Below are 16,507 nucleotides of genomic sequence, written 5' to 3' on the forward strand. Positions count from 1 at the left end.
TTGTCACTCGATGTGTCCCTCACCATCTCTCAAGCTCAGCACGGCAAGATATATCATCTAGGACATGGCCAGCTTAACCTCAATCAGTAGTGGTGCTACCAAGATACTCTTGTAGACAGACAATGAGGCCCTCCATTGACAGCATTATATGTAGCACTGTCATCTTCAGTTCGTCTTCCAAATGGTACTTAATACAGAACTGATTCATCAGCAGAGGGAGGGTGGTATCGACAGGAGGTGCCCTTGCCAGTTTTTGACCTGATGCTATGAGACAATGCAGTAGTTTGGTATAACCGAGTGTTTTACTTGGCCACTTCAGAGGACCTTAAGAGTCAACCGCACTGCAGATGGCCTGGTGTCACATGGAGCCTGGACCAGGTAATGACAGGTGTCCTGACAGAAGTAGTGAACAAGACGGGGATTTTATGACAATCAATGATAGCTTTGTGGTCGCAGTTACGGAGGTTAGCTCCAATCCCAGAAATTTTTTAAAAATCAATTAACTGAATTTATCAAGTAAGTTTAAATTTCAGGAGCTGCCACAGTGGGACATGAAGTCCACAGCCCCAGAGCATTAGTCTTCACATCTGGATTACTGGCTTACCACCATTGCAAGTCTGCCCTTGCAAGTTCCACATTCGGCGTTTCACTGAACTCCCAATTGGATTTCTTAATGACTATTTTATTAACAGCCTCTCCCACATATGGAAACATCAGACCTTTTTCCTTCTTCAAACCCTGTAGAATTTTAAGAGCCATTTCGGTCAACTCTCAGCCTCCATTTCCTTCCCCCGGCCAGGAGAAAGGAGTCACAGCCTGACTAAATCAAGAAAGCAGAAAGTATTTGGGCCCAATTGCTAAAATCATCGAATGGTTTAAAAAAAAAACCTAAAAATGGAAACATAACCGTGACAAAAAGTCAACAGTCACTAAGCAAATCCTGATCTTCCTTTCACACAGTGGAACAAACTGGCAAAATGCATTAAATCCTGCCTGCTTTATGGTTAATTTCACTGATAGGTAGATACTAAAGAATGACATAACAGTGAAGGAGGCTGCTCAGCTCATTGTGACCACATTAGTTAGCCCACCAGTCTCACTCCCTCTGTGTCTTTTCTCTAAAATTTCTTCACCGTTGCACAGTTGTGACAAAAACGTCAGTCACTATTTTGCCGCCATTGCTAAATTGGTCATCGGGGGAAGCGAACATTCAAGTAGCTGCCGATCTGTTGGAATGCTGTAAACTTACAGGAGCTCACAAGACTCCCAATCTCTCAAACCTTTGCAATGGAGTTAACAAAGAAAATTAAGGTCGGATGATGCAAGTCAATATTGAAGGGAGAACATTGGAAAGCATTTCTCAAGATATTTAACTGTCACCATAGCAACCAAGATATCAAATACTATTTCCACATCAATTTCAGTATTTGCGTAGCTGGGGTAACTGAGCCGCAGTCAATTTATGGTTTCCACTGAGATGGAACGATAATTCCATTGGGGCGGCACAGTGGTTAGCACTGTTACCTCACAGTACCAGGAACCTGGGTTCAATTCCACTCTCGGGCGACTGTCTGTGTGGAGTTTGCACATTCTCCCCGTGTCCGCATGGGTTTCCTCCGGGTGCTCCGGTTTCCTCCCACAGTCCAAAGATGTGCAGGTCAGGTGAACTGGCTATGCTAATTTGCCCATACTGCTAGGTGCATTAGTCAGAGGGAAATGGGTCTGGGTGGGTTACACTTCAGAGGGTCAGTGTGGATTTACTGGGCCTGTTTCCACACTGTAGGGAATCTAATCTAATCTAATAATTCCTTCTAGTCTGTTTTCATTTTAAAGTAACTGAGGAAACTAGTTCATTTGTATTCAATACTGTACAGGTTCTGGGTGTACTGGCATCAGAGCTGTGAGCCCCTGCAATTAGCATCCCGACTTAGTAAAGAGTTCAATGTATAAAACTCTGAACGGAGCCTATAGTCCCTTGCTGCAAGACTCTGCTATTGGCACAGCTCCAAAATAACAGGTCTCCGCAGACAGGAAAAGTAATAGCATTTCAAATATTCTCAGGAGGGAGAAGCTTTTTAATCGAGCTAGATTTTAGCAGGATGGTGAATCAAGCGAAAGGTTTCTTCACTCCCTCATGAAAGTACTGGTTTATATTGCAGTACAGGTATGCGGTGGGCATTCTGCATCTGCAAGACCACAATGAAAAGGTATTTAGGTAATTCGTTTGGAATGAGGAGGGAGGAGATTTAACACCGACTCAGTCGGTACTCACACGAGAACCACAAGATCATTTGTTAAGCTCAGTAGATATTGATTTCAAGTGAAGCTCCTGCAATGATTGCATGCTGCTCCTCAACAGCACTCATCAAATGATCCGCACCAAGACTGGGGATCATATCTCTGTCTATTACAGGAGATCACTAAATAATGCATTCGTTAAAGTAGTGAGGAATTACTGTGCTGGATTTCAAACAGTAACCAATTAAATCGGTAAGTGGTTGGGTAATAGGAGAGCGTAGGAGTGAAAGGAACATTCTTCAATTGGTACAAGGTGACTCCTCAGGAATCGGTCTTGACATCTGAATGTTTCACCATATTAATAACCTGACTAAAAGAAGAGAGAGTGGGATATCCATGTTTGCAAAGCACACAAAATAAGGAGGCATAGGAGGAGGAAAATTAGAGCGTTAAGCGAGCAGGGTCACAAAGAGAGGAAACCTGAAGCCATCCACTTTGGATCCAAGAAAGTCAGATTTGTTTTCTCATTGATTGAAACCAGTGACCTTGGAATATGTTCATCAGATGTGCTTGTCACTGGCAAGGGGCGTTATTTGTTGCCCATCCCCAATTGCCTTTGAGCCGAGTGGCTTACTAGAGCCATTTCAGAGGGCAGTTAAGAGTCAACCACATTGCTGTTGGTCTGGAGTGGACAGTGCAAGGACGGATTTCCTTTCCTAAAAAGCCATTAGTGAACAAGAGGGGCCTTTGTGACAATTGATGTTAATTACTGAGACTGGCTTTCAATTTGAAATTTACTTATCAGTTGAAGTTCCACCAGCTCCCATCATCTTAGCCATGGAATTACAGTATTAGCCTGGACCTCCGAATTACTACCTCAGACATAATACTACGACACCATCTTCACTGCTTCACAGATTCACTATAGTTAAATGGTTGGATTATGTGAATTGGTTCTGAAAGCCTTGAAGGTATACCCTCAAGTTTAGAAGATTGAGGTGCTTTACGTTATTCAGGATCGTTATAGGGCAGACAGACGGAAATTTCTTCTAGGGAGAAGGTCTGGAGAAATCAAAAACAAGAGGTCACAATCTTAAATTACAGCTAGGCCAGCTAGGCATGAAATCAGTTTCCCTTCCTCCTCCACACTAAAGGCAGTAAAAATCTCCCCTCCAAAAAGCTGGGAATGTTTTTCCTTTGTTCCTTCATCAGATTCTGGTGTGGCTGGTGACACCAGCGTTTGCTGCCTGCCCTTGAACTGAATGGCCTCCTCGATCATTTCAGAGGGCGGTCAAGAGTCAACCACCATTATTGTGTGCCTGGAGTCACACGTAGGCCAGACTGGATGAGGGCAGCTAATTCCCTTTCCTACAGGATGCCAGCAAACCAGTTAGGTTTTTACAACAATTGTGGCCACTGTTAGAGACTAACTTTACACTCCAGATGTATTAATTGAATTTACATTCAGCCAGTTATCATGGGGGGATCTGAACCATGTCCCCAAGAGTATTAGCCTGGATCTCAGGATTACTTACCCACTACATCATCGCCTGTCCCAAAGGATGCTGAAACTTTCAAGATGAGGATTAAGAGACGTCTGACAGTTTGAGGGTATTTGGGGGATATGGAGAAGGGGAGGATAAATGGACACTGTGGTACAAATTAACTGGAATCTCATAGAACAGTGGCACAAGTTGTAACAGGTTGAATGGTCTATTTATGCTGTGACATTGCTCTGTGTCTACTGAGCTTTTCAGGAAACTATAAGCAGTGCTCTATGCCTATGACAACCAGGCTGACCAACAGAATCAAGAACGTTACTTGTACTGGATACTAAAAGGATAACTAACCTTAACGGAATCCTGCTCCTCATCTGGTTGGTCATACAAATCCTCCCCCCAGAAATTCCACGGGGATTTGGTACTCTGCGCCGCGTACAGCTGCCATTTCCACAGCGACAACGGGCAGTAAGTCATACGCAAAGGGAGTTTCTCCAGGGAGGCATTGATGGGGAAGTAGTCCTTCTGTAGATTCCAGTAATCATTGAAATAAATGATTGGATAATAGTCACCGCTGACTGGATCAAACTTCACATCTGTTGGAAAATCCAAACAGGACCCAAATGCAATGTCACTCAACTTGACAACTTATAGGTATTCCATGACTCTACTTGTATATCACATAAGAAAGATTTAATTTGTAGCTGAACAACGCTGGAGAATCTAGGTATAGCTTTTTGTGATGACCACCAGGCAATCTCGGCTAGAAATTCCACTCAATTGGGTGGGTCAGTAGTTAGCACTGCTGCCTGATAGCACCGGAAACCGAGGCTTGATTCCACCCCCAAAAGCTTGTGATTTGAAATGAGCCTGTTGGACTATAACCTGGTGTCGTGTGACTGCCTGTGTGGAGTTTACACATTCTCTCTGCGTCTGCATGGATTTCCAGTTTCCTTCCACAGTCCAAAGTTGTGCAGACTAATGGACTGGCCACATAAAATTACCCTGTCGTGACCAGGGATGTGCAGGATGGGTGGGTTAGCCATGGGAAATGCATGGTTGTGAGGACAGGGTAGGGAACGAATCTGGGTGGGATGCCCTTCAGAGGATCAGTGTGGATTTGATGGGCCGTATTGCTTGCATCCGCACTGCAGGGATTCTATGATTCAAACATACGAAAAGCAAGATCACCATTTGTATGGCACATCTCATGAGCAACTTATGTCTCAAAGATTTTACAGCCAGTTAAGTACGTTTTGAAGTGTAATCAGTACTGTAAAGCAGGAAACAGTCACTAATTTTGCACATAGCAAACTGGGACAAACTAGAATGCAAGCATGATCAGATAATCTGTTTATGTGACACTGAGGGATGAACAGTGGCCTGCACACCAGGGATAAATCCCTTACCCTTCATAATAAGGATCGTTTATATGTGCGAGAGCAAGTAAATTGGCCTAGGTTTAATGTTTCATCCAAAAGATGGCACCTTCAACAGTGCAGCACACCCTCAGTACTGAACAAACAAAACAGGTATAAAGGAGAGGAGTTATCAAGACAATGTTGAATTTGAATTCCTTTCATGTAATGGCATATATATGTTAAAAATGTTTATATAAGAAAAAAAGTGAAACTACTGATTCACAATCAAACCAGTGTTTTCTCTAACACAAAGAATGCTGGTGAAATCAGCAGATCTGCAGCATCATAGAGAGAGAAACAGACATAATGCTACAAACTTGGTATGACACGTCTTCAGAACTGACTAAGGGTCACAGACTCAGATGTACAGACTAGAAACAGACCATTTGGTCCAACTCATCCATGCTGACCAGATTAATCTAGTCCCATTTGCCAGCACTTGGTCCATATTCCTCTAAGCCCCTCATATCCATGATGTGGAGGTACTGAGGAGGACAAAGTCAGAAGTCACATGACACCAGGTTATAGTCCAACAGGCTCATTTCAAATCACAAGCTTTCAGAGTGCTGCTCCTTCGGACTTCACCTGATGAAGGAACAGCGCTCCAAAAGCTTGTGATTACAAATAAACCTGTTGGACTATAACCTGATGTTGTGTGACTTCTGACCTTCCTATCCATGTACCTATCCAAATGCTTTTTAAGTGTTGTAATTGTACCAGCCTCCACCACTTCCTCTGGCAGCTCATTCCATACACACACCACCCTCTGTGTGAACAAGTTAGCCCTTAGGACCCTTTTATTTCTTTCTCCTCTCACCCTAAGCACATGTCCTCTAGTTTTAGGTTCCCTTACCCTGGAAAGAAACCTTTTTTAAAATAATGAGGGGCATGAATAACAAACTATTCTAAGGTTCCCCCCTCAGCCTCCAACGCTCCAGGGAAAATAGCCCCAGCCTATTCAGCCTCTCCCTATAGCTTCAACCCCGGTCATACAGAGTTGAAATGTTGATTCTATTTCTCTGTCCACAGATGCTACCAGACCTGCTGTGGTTCTGCAACATTCTCTGATAATTTCAGATTTCCAGCATCTGGTAATGCTTTCAGTTCAGCATTTAACTCTGTGCAGTTTCTTTAATTACACTCTCTAATGATTACCACCCAGTACTTTGGAACTTGTCACAGGGATGGGCAGTCATGTGTCACCTTGCCTCATGCAGTCAAACCTTTGTCCTTTACTCAGAAGGTTTGGGGTGCTCCCAGCAAATTCTTGGACCTGAATACATAATTTAAGCTGGCCCCACGGGAATGCCAAGTCATCCAAGTATCTTTGCAAGGACAAGACATTAGAACTAAAGCCTCGTCTGAGAGTTCAGCAAGCTATAAACAAACATCACTGCAAATGTGAAGAGCAGAGGGCTCCTGATATCCCAGTCAACATTTCTTCCTCATAATCATGTTAAGACAGTCATCTATTTCATATCCAATTCTTAGGATTAAACTACATACATCAAAATAGCGTCTGCATTACAAAAGTAATTCATTGGCTGTAAAGCTCTTTGGAACATGATAAGAAGGTGATAAGGTACTATATAAATATAAGTTTAACCACACTCATCCCGTAATATTTGTGCTTAAGACAAACCGCAGCTTTTTTTTTCCTGGGGAACGATATGGGCAAAGGATCAATAATGACATTGCAATGGGAAATGACCATATCATTCGCAAGAGACTTATCAAAATCAGTCACTGTGGCATATGCTCAATCTCACACATGAATTAGGAGCAGAAGGCCATTCAGCCTGCTCCACCGTTCAACAAATCCACAATCCTACCTAACCCGATAAACTCCTACCACCTTGTTTAACATTTGTGCCTTAAAAATATTCAAAGACTTCCACCGCCCTTTCTAGAAGAGAGTTCCAAAGACACTCAGCTTTCAAAAATATTTCAACTCGTCACCATTTTAAATGGATGACCTTGATTTTTAAACACTGACTCCTGGTTCTAGATTGTCTCATGAGAGGAACATCCTCTCCTCATCCACCCTATTAAGAACCCTTGATCTTATTTTTTCCAATTAAGTTACTTCTTTCACTTCTGAACTCCAGCTGATACAAACATAAGACAACATGCCCATTCTGGCAACCGGCCTGGCAACTATTTCCAACACACTGAAACCCTTCCTTAAATAAGGTGACAAATACAATGGGTTCTTACACACTAAATTATAAAAGGATACAGCACAGGGTGTCATCAAGTCCATTGCACCTGTAGATGCTCTCTGCAAGAGCAATCCAATTTTGTTCCAGTTCAAATGCCCCTTGCTCACTACCCTGCAAATTTACTCCTTCAAGTCTTAAGCCAATTTGCTTTTAAAAATTAAGCTTCTTTCCACTAGTCTTTCCAGCAGCACATTCCAGGTCCGCTGTAAAATCAAAACGTCTCATATCGTCTCAGTTGAACTGCCTTTGATCAACGTCCTCTGGTTTATATCTGCCAATAAGAATATCTTTCCCTGTTTAGTCTGTCAAAACCCCTTTATGAGACTGAAGGCCTCAGTAGGTGAGTACCTTTCAACCAGGCTTACCAGGTTCAAGTCCCATTTCAGGACTGGTTGGTCAGGGAAGAAGCGTTCATGAGCAGCTTAACAATCAGCCTGCTATTCCTTCCAGTACTTTCACCATTTCCCAAAAGGAGGAAAAGTACTGAGAAATACGAAATAACTAAACGATGGTCAACATCTTTTTTTTCCTAAATCTTTATGCCAATTTAAAACAAATATTTGTGCTTATGAAAATGCCCCTCAAATTGAAGATTAGCTTTACATGGCTCCTGCCTCATGAGTCAGAGTTTGCTGTTATGTTGGGGCTATCAAGACAATACTTGAATGTATTTTTCATCTAAGCCTCAAAGCTTGACTACTATTCTCTGGCCAGAGTCCAAAAAACCATTTCCAGTCATGCAGAGGCAATCAATGGTTGTTTGAGCAGTACTGTAGTTTATGTGACCAGCGACCATAATCAATATAACTGTATGACCAATCAATATTAGAAATGGCAGCATAGCACAAAATAGGAGGGACTAAGTTTTTGCCCTAACTGGGAGTGAATGGAATAGTCCCTAGAAGCATTGTCTTCGTACGTTAGTATGTATGTTCTGTACAAACACAAATTAAAAACAACCCTGGCTCTGACTAAAATGTACAATATCAAAACAAATGCTAGTCTCTTGCATACAATCCCGCAGTGTTCCTCAAATCAATAATGTGTCCCCATTGTTATCTCCTGAAGGCACTGAATTATCAAACAGATGCTACTGTGCTAGCAACTGTCAGCAGAATTTGCAGCCAACAGCTCCCATTGTAGCTGAAGGTTCTTTGGGCATTTTCCCCGACAGAGAAGTGGCTCTAGACGCACAATGCTGAGCTTTAATTTCACAAGAAGCTGAAGTTTGCCAAGAGGAAGCTTACTTTCCTGAGCTGGACTGTATGTCGCAAGGAAAGCAAGTGGGAATTAACAATGCACAGTGACAAACTGTTGTTTTCACAGGCTTAAATCATTGGGCAGGCTTCTTCATTTGGAGAAAGACTGTGCACCTTGCTGTTGGGTAATGGGGTCTGTGCGAGGGTTTAAAAAGGCAGAAGACAGACTCCAGTGCTTAGGCATCAGCAGAGGTTAAGTAGGAGGCTGGCAAAGAGGGATGAAGCCAGTGACAGCAGAACGTTCACAACGGGGCCTTAAAATAAATAGCAACTTTCACCCAATTGACTCTCACCTGACCCAGAGATTGCAGCTGAACTTTCATGGTCAGGCCCTAACTGGGAATGAAGGGAATAGAAGCCAGTGCAGGGGAGGAAGAGAAGCTTCAGACTTTAAGTAGGGAAAAACGTCCAGACTATGTCGGAGTTGGGTGAACAGCACAAGTGAGCCTTTTAACTCAGACGACCCAGAGTGGCTTAGCAACTCATCATCTTGATTTTCGAACAGTGAATGAACAGAAATGATAACTGAGTAGGTCCCACCAATCTCAGTGCTTTGTTCATTTTAGTCACCAGGAAATAAAGTAGCTCATAGTTAAAATAAAACTTTGTCTCATCCAGAGAGATTGAAGCCATGCACATGCTAAGGATAAAAAAAACGCAATACGGATCATGAAGTTTTAATCTTACAATTCTGGGACCAGCCACTGGATACATAGGTATAGCAAGTTAATCCCCTATTTAATGATCAAGGGACCAATCAGCAACATGAAACCAGAAAAGGGGTCACACAACACTAATCTGGTTGACTTATCCTTCTTTATCCATGGAACACTAAGTGCATGGAAATGGAGGGGACTGATGATTACGAGTGGGAGCACAAGTTTATATTTTAACAACTCAGGAAATGACACTAATCTGGGTGGCAGTGGGTGCTGTGAGGAGGATGCTAAGAGGCTGCAGGGTGACTTGGCCTGGCTGGTTGAGTTGGCAAATTCGATGCGATATGGATACCTGTGAGGTAATCCACTTTGGTCGAGAAAACAGGAAGGCAGATTACTATCCGAATGGTGGTGGTTTAGGAAAAGGTGAGGTGTGAGGAGTCCTGGGTGTCATGGTGAAACAGTCAGCTAATGGTTGGCATGCAGGTGCAGCAGGTGGTGGAGAAAGTTAATGACAGGATAGCCTTCATAGCAAGAGGATTTAAGTATCAGAGGGAGGATGTTTTGCTACAGTTACACAAGGCCTTGGAGAGGCCACATTTTGAGTACTGTGCGCAATTTTGGTCTCCTAGTCTGAGGAAGGACATGTTTACGAATGAGGGAGTTCAGTGATGGTTCGCCAGACTGATTCCTAGGATAGCAGGACTGACATATGAAAGAAGACTGGATTGGTGGGGCTTGTACGCACCGGAATTGAGAAGAATGAGGTGGGATCTCATAGAAACATGTAAAAGTCTGATTGGGACTGGACAGGCTAAATGCAGGAAGAATAGACCCAACGTTGGGGAATAAGTGTAGAACTAGGGGTTACGGTCTCAGAATAAGGGGTAAGCCATTCAAAACTGAGATGAGGAACAATTTCTTCACTCAGAGTTGTGAACCTGAGGAATTCTCTACCATAGAAAGCTGTTGGAGCCAGTTCATCAGGAATATTCAAGAGGGAGCTAGACGTGGCACTTGCAGCCAAAAAGATCAAGGAGTATGGGGAGAGCGTGAGTGGTAGATACTGAAGTTGCATGATCAGCCACGATCCTGTTGAATGGTGGTATAGGCTCGAAGGGTCAAATAGCCTACTCCTGCTCCTATTTCCTATGTTTCTATATTTCTACATTTAACCTTAGGTTTCAAAAATGAACAGCAAGAAAACAAACCAGAAAAATAGATCTCAGTGAGCAGCCTGCCCAGATTTTGCGTGTTTGATTTTAGCCATAGAGTTGATGTGGAAGCGATACATTGAAATGATCTTAAAGAGGACGATTATAAAGGAGAGATTACAGAAACTGGCTTTTCACCAGAGTGGACATGGTCAGCAGGATAATTAACTGGATGATCCATAAAGCAAAATTTTGATACAGCAAACAGGAAAAGAAATCAGTCAACAAGTTGGGAATTAGAGGGACTTTAAGATCAGCAAAAGATGATGAGGGAGAATTTGGGAGGACGATTTTTAAGTGCAAATTCTTCAAAGGCCAAAATAGAGTTGGAAGTACAATCCATAATGACTTTTAAACAGAGTTACATAAATAAACATGAAAAGTTCAAGAAGATACAAGATGAGGGACTAGTAAGCACCACAACTCTTTTTAATTTGCCAATTCTATGAACCAACTGACATGCCTTTACTATGCAAGGCAGAGAGTTTAAAAGAGAGCTTATGCTGGAATGCATAAAACATTGGCTAGGCCACAGCGAGAGTACTGTATGCAGTTCTGGAATCCATATTATAGGAAGGATGTGATGGCACTGGAGAGGATGCAGAGGCGATTTACCAGAATAATACCTGGGCTAGAGAGTTTCAGTAATGGAGAGAGGTTGGACAGACTGGGACTGTTCTCCTTTGAGTAAAGGAGATTGAGAGGGGATATGGTTGCAAAGTCTAAGATGATGGGGTGCTTAGATAGAGTAGACAGGAAGAAACTTTTCCCTGTGATAGAGGGATTAACGATCTGTGGCACAGATTTAAGGGAAGGGGCAGGAGGCTTACAGGGGGGGTGTAAGAAAAACTCTTTCACCCAGAGGGGTGTACGAAACTGGAACTCATTGCCTGTAAGGATGGTCAAGGCAGAAGTTTTCATAAGATTTAATAAGCATTTAGATGTGCAGGTGCAATGCAAGACATACAATGTTATGGGTCAGGTGCTTGAAGATGGGTTAGCATAGTTGGGTGGTTGTTTTGACCACTGCAGACGTGATCGGTCAAAGGATCTTTTTCTGTGCTTTGGATCTCTATGACTCAGTCCAGACTTGGAATAAAACAGAATGAAATAAACATACAATTATTTACAAATTCCTTTAGCTAGCTTAAGGCACCTGAAACCATTTTGTAACCAATTAAGCACTTTAAAGTTCAGTCACTGTTGCAAGCGCAATGGCCACTCTCTACACAGCAGCATCACACTGCTAGTTGTGGGATAATGTCCAGGTGATTGGCTTATCTGAAAGATGCAAGTTTTCTGATCTGCATGACTCTATAGGTAGTGTTTCTACTGTGCTATACAATATAATTAATTTTAAGTCTAAGAATTTAACCAGAATACAATCTTCAGAATGCACCATGCTTCTAAAATTAATTTTAAAAACTTTCTATATTCATGTCTTCCAGTTTGAATCTCTCCAATCAAGTCTCTATTAAAATATTGAAAAAAACCCAAATGAAATCACACAGTTTCCATGACAGCTATGATCAGTGTGCAATATCCTTCCTTGTCTGCCCTACAACCTTTGATATAGTTGACCGAACCACACCCCTCCACAGGCCAGCAGAGTGGACCGGCTCTCACTTGATTCACTTTGTACTTATCCAAATGCATCATTCCCACCAACACATTTGAAATCTGCAGTCTCACCAACTCCATCCAGATCTCGTCACACGCTAAACTGAACTGTGTGAAATTATGACTTCTTATTCAATCTCAAATCAAAGTCGATTCAATATCCATATCTCCCAGTTCGCCTACTTTCACATCTGTAATAGTACCTGCCCTCAACTACTAACTCAACACATAACTCAGTCATGTTCAGACTGCCACTGGAGATTTACCCATCCATTCTCAGTCTTCCCAGTGCAAATATAAAACTCTCATCCCCCTCCACACAAGCCCTATCAAAGTCTTGCCCGTCTTGATCTCTGTCACTTCCCCCACCCTCACTCCAAGCAAGCTCTCCATTTCAGGATCATCTCACTTGCTCCTCATTTCATCATTGGTGGCTGTGCCTTAAACAAATGAAGCCCAAAGATCTGAAACTCGCTGTCTAAATTTCTCTACTTTACATTCTATATTAAAATCCTTCTGAAACTCACTTTCCCGTCCAAGCTCATGCTCAACAGTCTTAATGCCTGCTTCTTTGGCTCAACATTATAATTTCCACTTGTGACTCCAAGCAGTGTAGTGGATCTCTTTCTACGCAAAAAAGATGCTACACAGATGCAACTTACTTCTTTCATTATTGAAAATATATGATTTTGCTAAGCAGCGGCCAATTTTATTCTAGACTAGGCTACACAGTTTCTCAATAAGCAGTTAAATCTCACCCTTCTGCCCACTGCTAGCAGGGAAATCATTATTAAAAAAGCAAACCCAGCAGCAGTTCACTAACTGAACTATTGCTACTATATAAGTCTGCTTTAGTTTAAGGGGCAAGTCCTTAAGACACACACATTGCCAAGGTGGTGCAGAAACAGGGTACATTGCTGGGCTTCACATTACATTGGTAACTGCATTTCACCACACAGTTGCTAACTGCTCTAACACTTTGAAAAAGGAAGAAAATTAGAACATAGGAAAGTACAGCACAGAACAGGCCCTTTGGCCCATGATGTCGTGCCGAGGTTTAATCCTAATGTAAAATATAGTAACTTAACCTACGCACCCCTCAACTCACTGATATCCATGTGCATGTCCAGCAGTCGCTTAAATGTCCCTAATGACTCTGCTTTCACCACCACAGCTGGCAACGCATTCCATGTATTGACAACTCTCTGCGTAAAGAACCTACCTCTGACGTCTCCTTTATACTTTCCTCCTAATATCTTCAAACTATGACTTCTCGTACCAGTCAATCCTGCCCTGGGGAAAAGTCTCTGGCTATTGACTCTATCTATTCCACTCAAAATTGACTCACGGAAGGACAAGGGGCAATGAGTATCCACTTACACTGGTCTAATGGAGGTGGTACTGCTCCCATTGACCACGCTGTGTGATCATCTACGATGTGGACTGTGAGGTTTGGATGCCAGTGGGAAATAATCTCAACGGGTCCATAGTCCTCAGCTCGCTGCAAATGAAATAGGAATATGCAGATAACATCATTAAACAACTTTTAATATTTACGTTCACAATAGAGCTTTAAATATATTAAAAAAGCTTACAAACATACCTTAATTATTTCAGGGTCAGCATCCGTCTGCCCAGTCAGAAGATTTTTTGTCTTTTGAAACTTCCTCCTCTTGTACTTGTTCAGCACTAGGGAGGGACGGACAACTGGTTAACCAAGAGACATTGGGTTACTCCTGAAAGGCACAGCACCAGGACTGATTTGCAAACCTTCCTGGGCTTCCCAAACACATCGTCAAACCTCACTGGGGGTGCACCACACTAGAAAGCAAGCTTCACTGTTTCCAGAATCGTCACAAAATGTACAGATTTTAAAGAGTCGCAATTTTCCAACTGACCTGTGTTTTAGACACAGGTTGACAGAAAAGCAAGGACCTGGTTACTACACTTAAGAATTACTATTTATTACAAACAAACAGCCTATAGATGTAGGTAAACAATTATGAGCCAACAGCATGTATCAGTATTGTTAAAATTCTAATCCCCTTGCACGCTGCTCCTTACACACACACAGAAAAACAGACAGGGGAGAAAAAAAGGATGCTTGGATTACTAATCTAATGATAATACCACTGTGTCACTATCTCCCCCAAACTGAAGGTAGACAAAGTCAGAAATCACACAACGCCAGGTTACAGGCCAAACAAATCACAAGCTTTCAAGTTCACAAGCTCACCTGATGAAGGGGCAGTGCTCCAAAAGCTTGTGATTCAAATAAACCCACTGGACTATAACCTGGTGTTGTGTGACTTCTGACTTTGTCCACCCCAGTCCAACACCGGCCCCTCCACAAATTGAAGATGTACTTTGGCTTACTTCTTGTTGTTGACACTGTAGCCAGGCGTCTGTACTGGGCTTTCCTCATTGGATCGGGATGATACCCGCTCTTGGTGAAATATATGTGAATGTACATGGAACCATTGGATTTCATGTGCTGTAACAGAAATAGTGAGTGTTACTTTCAGATTTACATTTAGCAACTCTAATAAATCCCGAATGATGGCGAATACTGAAGCCTAATTAACACCAACCGATATCACAACATACTCAATTTATTGCTAATTTTCAAAACTAAGACAAATTTGTTTCAACAATGCACTGTATTCCCTATTATTCAACAATGTGGCTCAGTGGTTAACAGTGCTGCCTCACAGCACTAGAGACCCGGGTTCAATTCTACCCTCGATAGTGAGTGGACCCTGCAAATTCTCCCCGTGTCTGCGTGGATTACCTCCAGGTGCTCCAGTTTCCTCCCACAATCCAAAGGGGAGCAGGTTAGGTGGATTGGTCATGCTAAATTGCCCATGCTAAATTGCCCATAGTGTCTAGGGATGCGTAAGTTAGCCATGGGAAATGTAGGGATAGGGTAGGGGTCAGGTCTGGGTGGGATGCTCTTCGGATAAGTATGAAGTCGATGGGCCAAACAGCCTGCTTCAACACTGTAGGGATTCTATTTGGAGATTACAATTTTTAAAAAAATCACCATTTTAATCACATCTGAACGTAGCAATTAGCCTGCAAACATAGAACTCAAAGAGTGACTGTACCATTGACAGAATATCACCAATCACGACTCACAAAATTCTACATCACCTCAATATAATGAGGAATTGTTAACCCCTTTTCAAAGTCCTTGGACAGTTGATTGGGGGGCAGGGGCGAGTGGGGGGAAGTTGAAAAACCTGGCTGTGTTCCTAGGATCTGGGAGACAGAGGATTACCCAGTTGAGACACATCTAACATTAAAAGCATCAAGAAGGTACATACAGAGAAACAGTTTTCTCTGGTGGGGAGAAAACCAAGAATGTAAATAGTTCGTTAAAATTACACCCTGTCATTTACGAGCAACATCAAGTTTTTTTTTAATTTGTAAGCACAATGGGTAACAAATTTGGGAACTCTCTCCCCTAAACAGTTGAGGATGTCAGGACATTTTAGATTTAGGACTGAGATGACTACATTGTTAGGGGAGTTAATAACAGATATGGACCAATGATAGGAAAAGAGATAATAGATGCACATCAGCTTTGGTATAAATCAAAGAGTGGAGCAGGATCCAGGGGCTGAATGACCTATTCCTATTCTCAGGATACAATGCTCTCAGCAGCAGACATTGGTAATTCCAGATTCAAGACTACCATTCTCTCTAATATCTTGCAACCCTCTCCAATCTCCACCTGAGAAACTGTAAACAAGGCAGGCGAGAAGGAAGAAATGAATCCACTCATTTAGTAGCAGGAAGCAGGAGATGTCAAACAGATGAGAAACAAAACTTAATACAGAGGCACAAGACAGTGCAAAAAAAAAGCAAAGCAGGAAAGAAAAAGGCTCTTTCCAAAATTTAACTCCCATTTGTATCTTGTCTTAAAAAGAGACAAGGGTGTCACATGAATACATGAAAAATTCAGCAGCAGATGCTGCCAATATTAAATGAAAGCACAGAAGCAATGGTTTAGTGGTAATCTCACTGCATTAGCAATCAAGAACTCCAGGCGAATGAGTGGAGGACGCAGGTTTTACTCCCACCAAGGCAGATGGTGAAATTCAAATTCAACAAAAAAAGGTGGAATAAAAGGCTAGTCTAATGCAACCACCGTGGACTGTCGTAATAACTCATCTGGCTCACTCAGGGAAGGAAATCTGCCGTGCTTACCCGGTCTGACTCCAGACCCATGGGGGCAATGTGTTTGACTCTTAACTGGGCAATAAATATTGGACTCTCAATGATACCCATATCGCATTAATGAATTTTAAAAACTTAATGATTTATTTATTTAATTAATTAGATTAGATTCCCTACAGTATGGAAACATGCC

General features: G+C 42.2%; 1 protein-coding gene across 2 annotated transcripts in view; it reads right to left on the reverse strand.

Annotated features, from left to right (window-relative positions):
* The window catches only part of clptm1 (CLPTM1 regulator of GABA type A receptor forward trafficking), a 63,810-nt gene that overhangs the window by 17,667 nt on the left and 29,636 nt on the right, over positions 1–16,507 (reverse strand). For both annotated transcript variants that reach the window (XM_043680901.2, XM_043680902.2), the window contains exons 5-8: positions 14,509–14,626; positions 13,736–13,821; positions 13,513–13,633; positions 4,089–4,333 (exon numbers count right to left, since the gene is read on the reverse strand). In XM_043680901.2, coding sequence (XP_043536836.1) covers positions 4,089–4,333; positions 13,513–13,633; positions 13,736–13,821; positions 14,509–14,626 — 570 coding nt within the window. The remainder of the gene's footprint in view (positions 1–4,088; positions 4,334–13,512; positions 13,634–13,735; positions 13,822–14,508; positions 14,627–16,507) is intronic.

The sequence above is a fragment of the Chiloscyllium plagiosum genome, unplaced genomic scaffold (assembly GCF_037043375.1).
Source record: "Chiloscyllium plagiosum isolate Xiang-an unplaced genomic scaffold, Cpla_swu_hap1 HiC_scaffold_47, whole genome shotgun sequence".
Taxonomy (NCBI): domain Eukaryota; kingdom Metazoa; phylum Chordata; class Chondrichthyes; order Orectolobiformes; family Hemiscylliidae; genus Chiloscyllium; species Chiloscyllium plagiosum.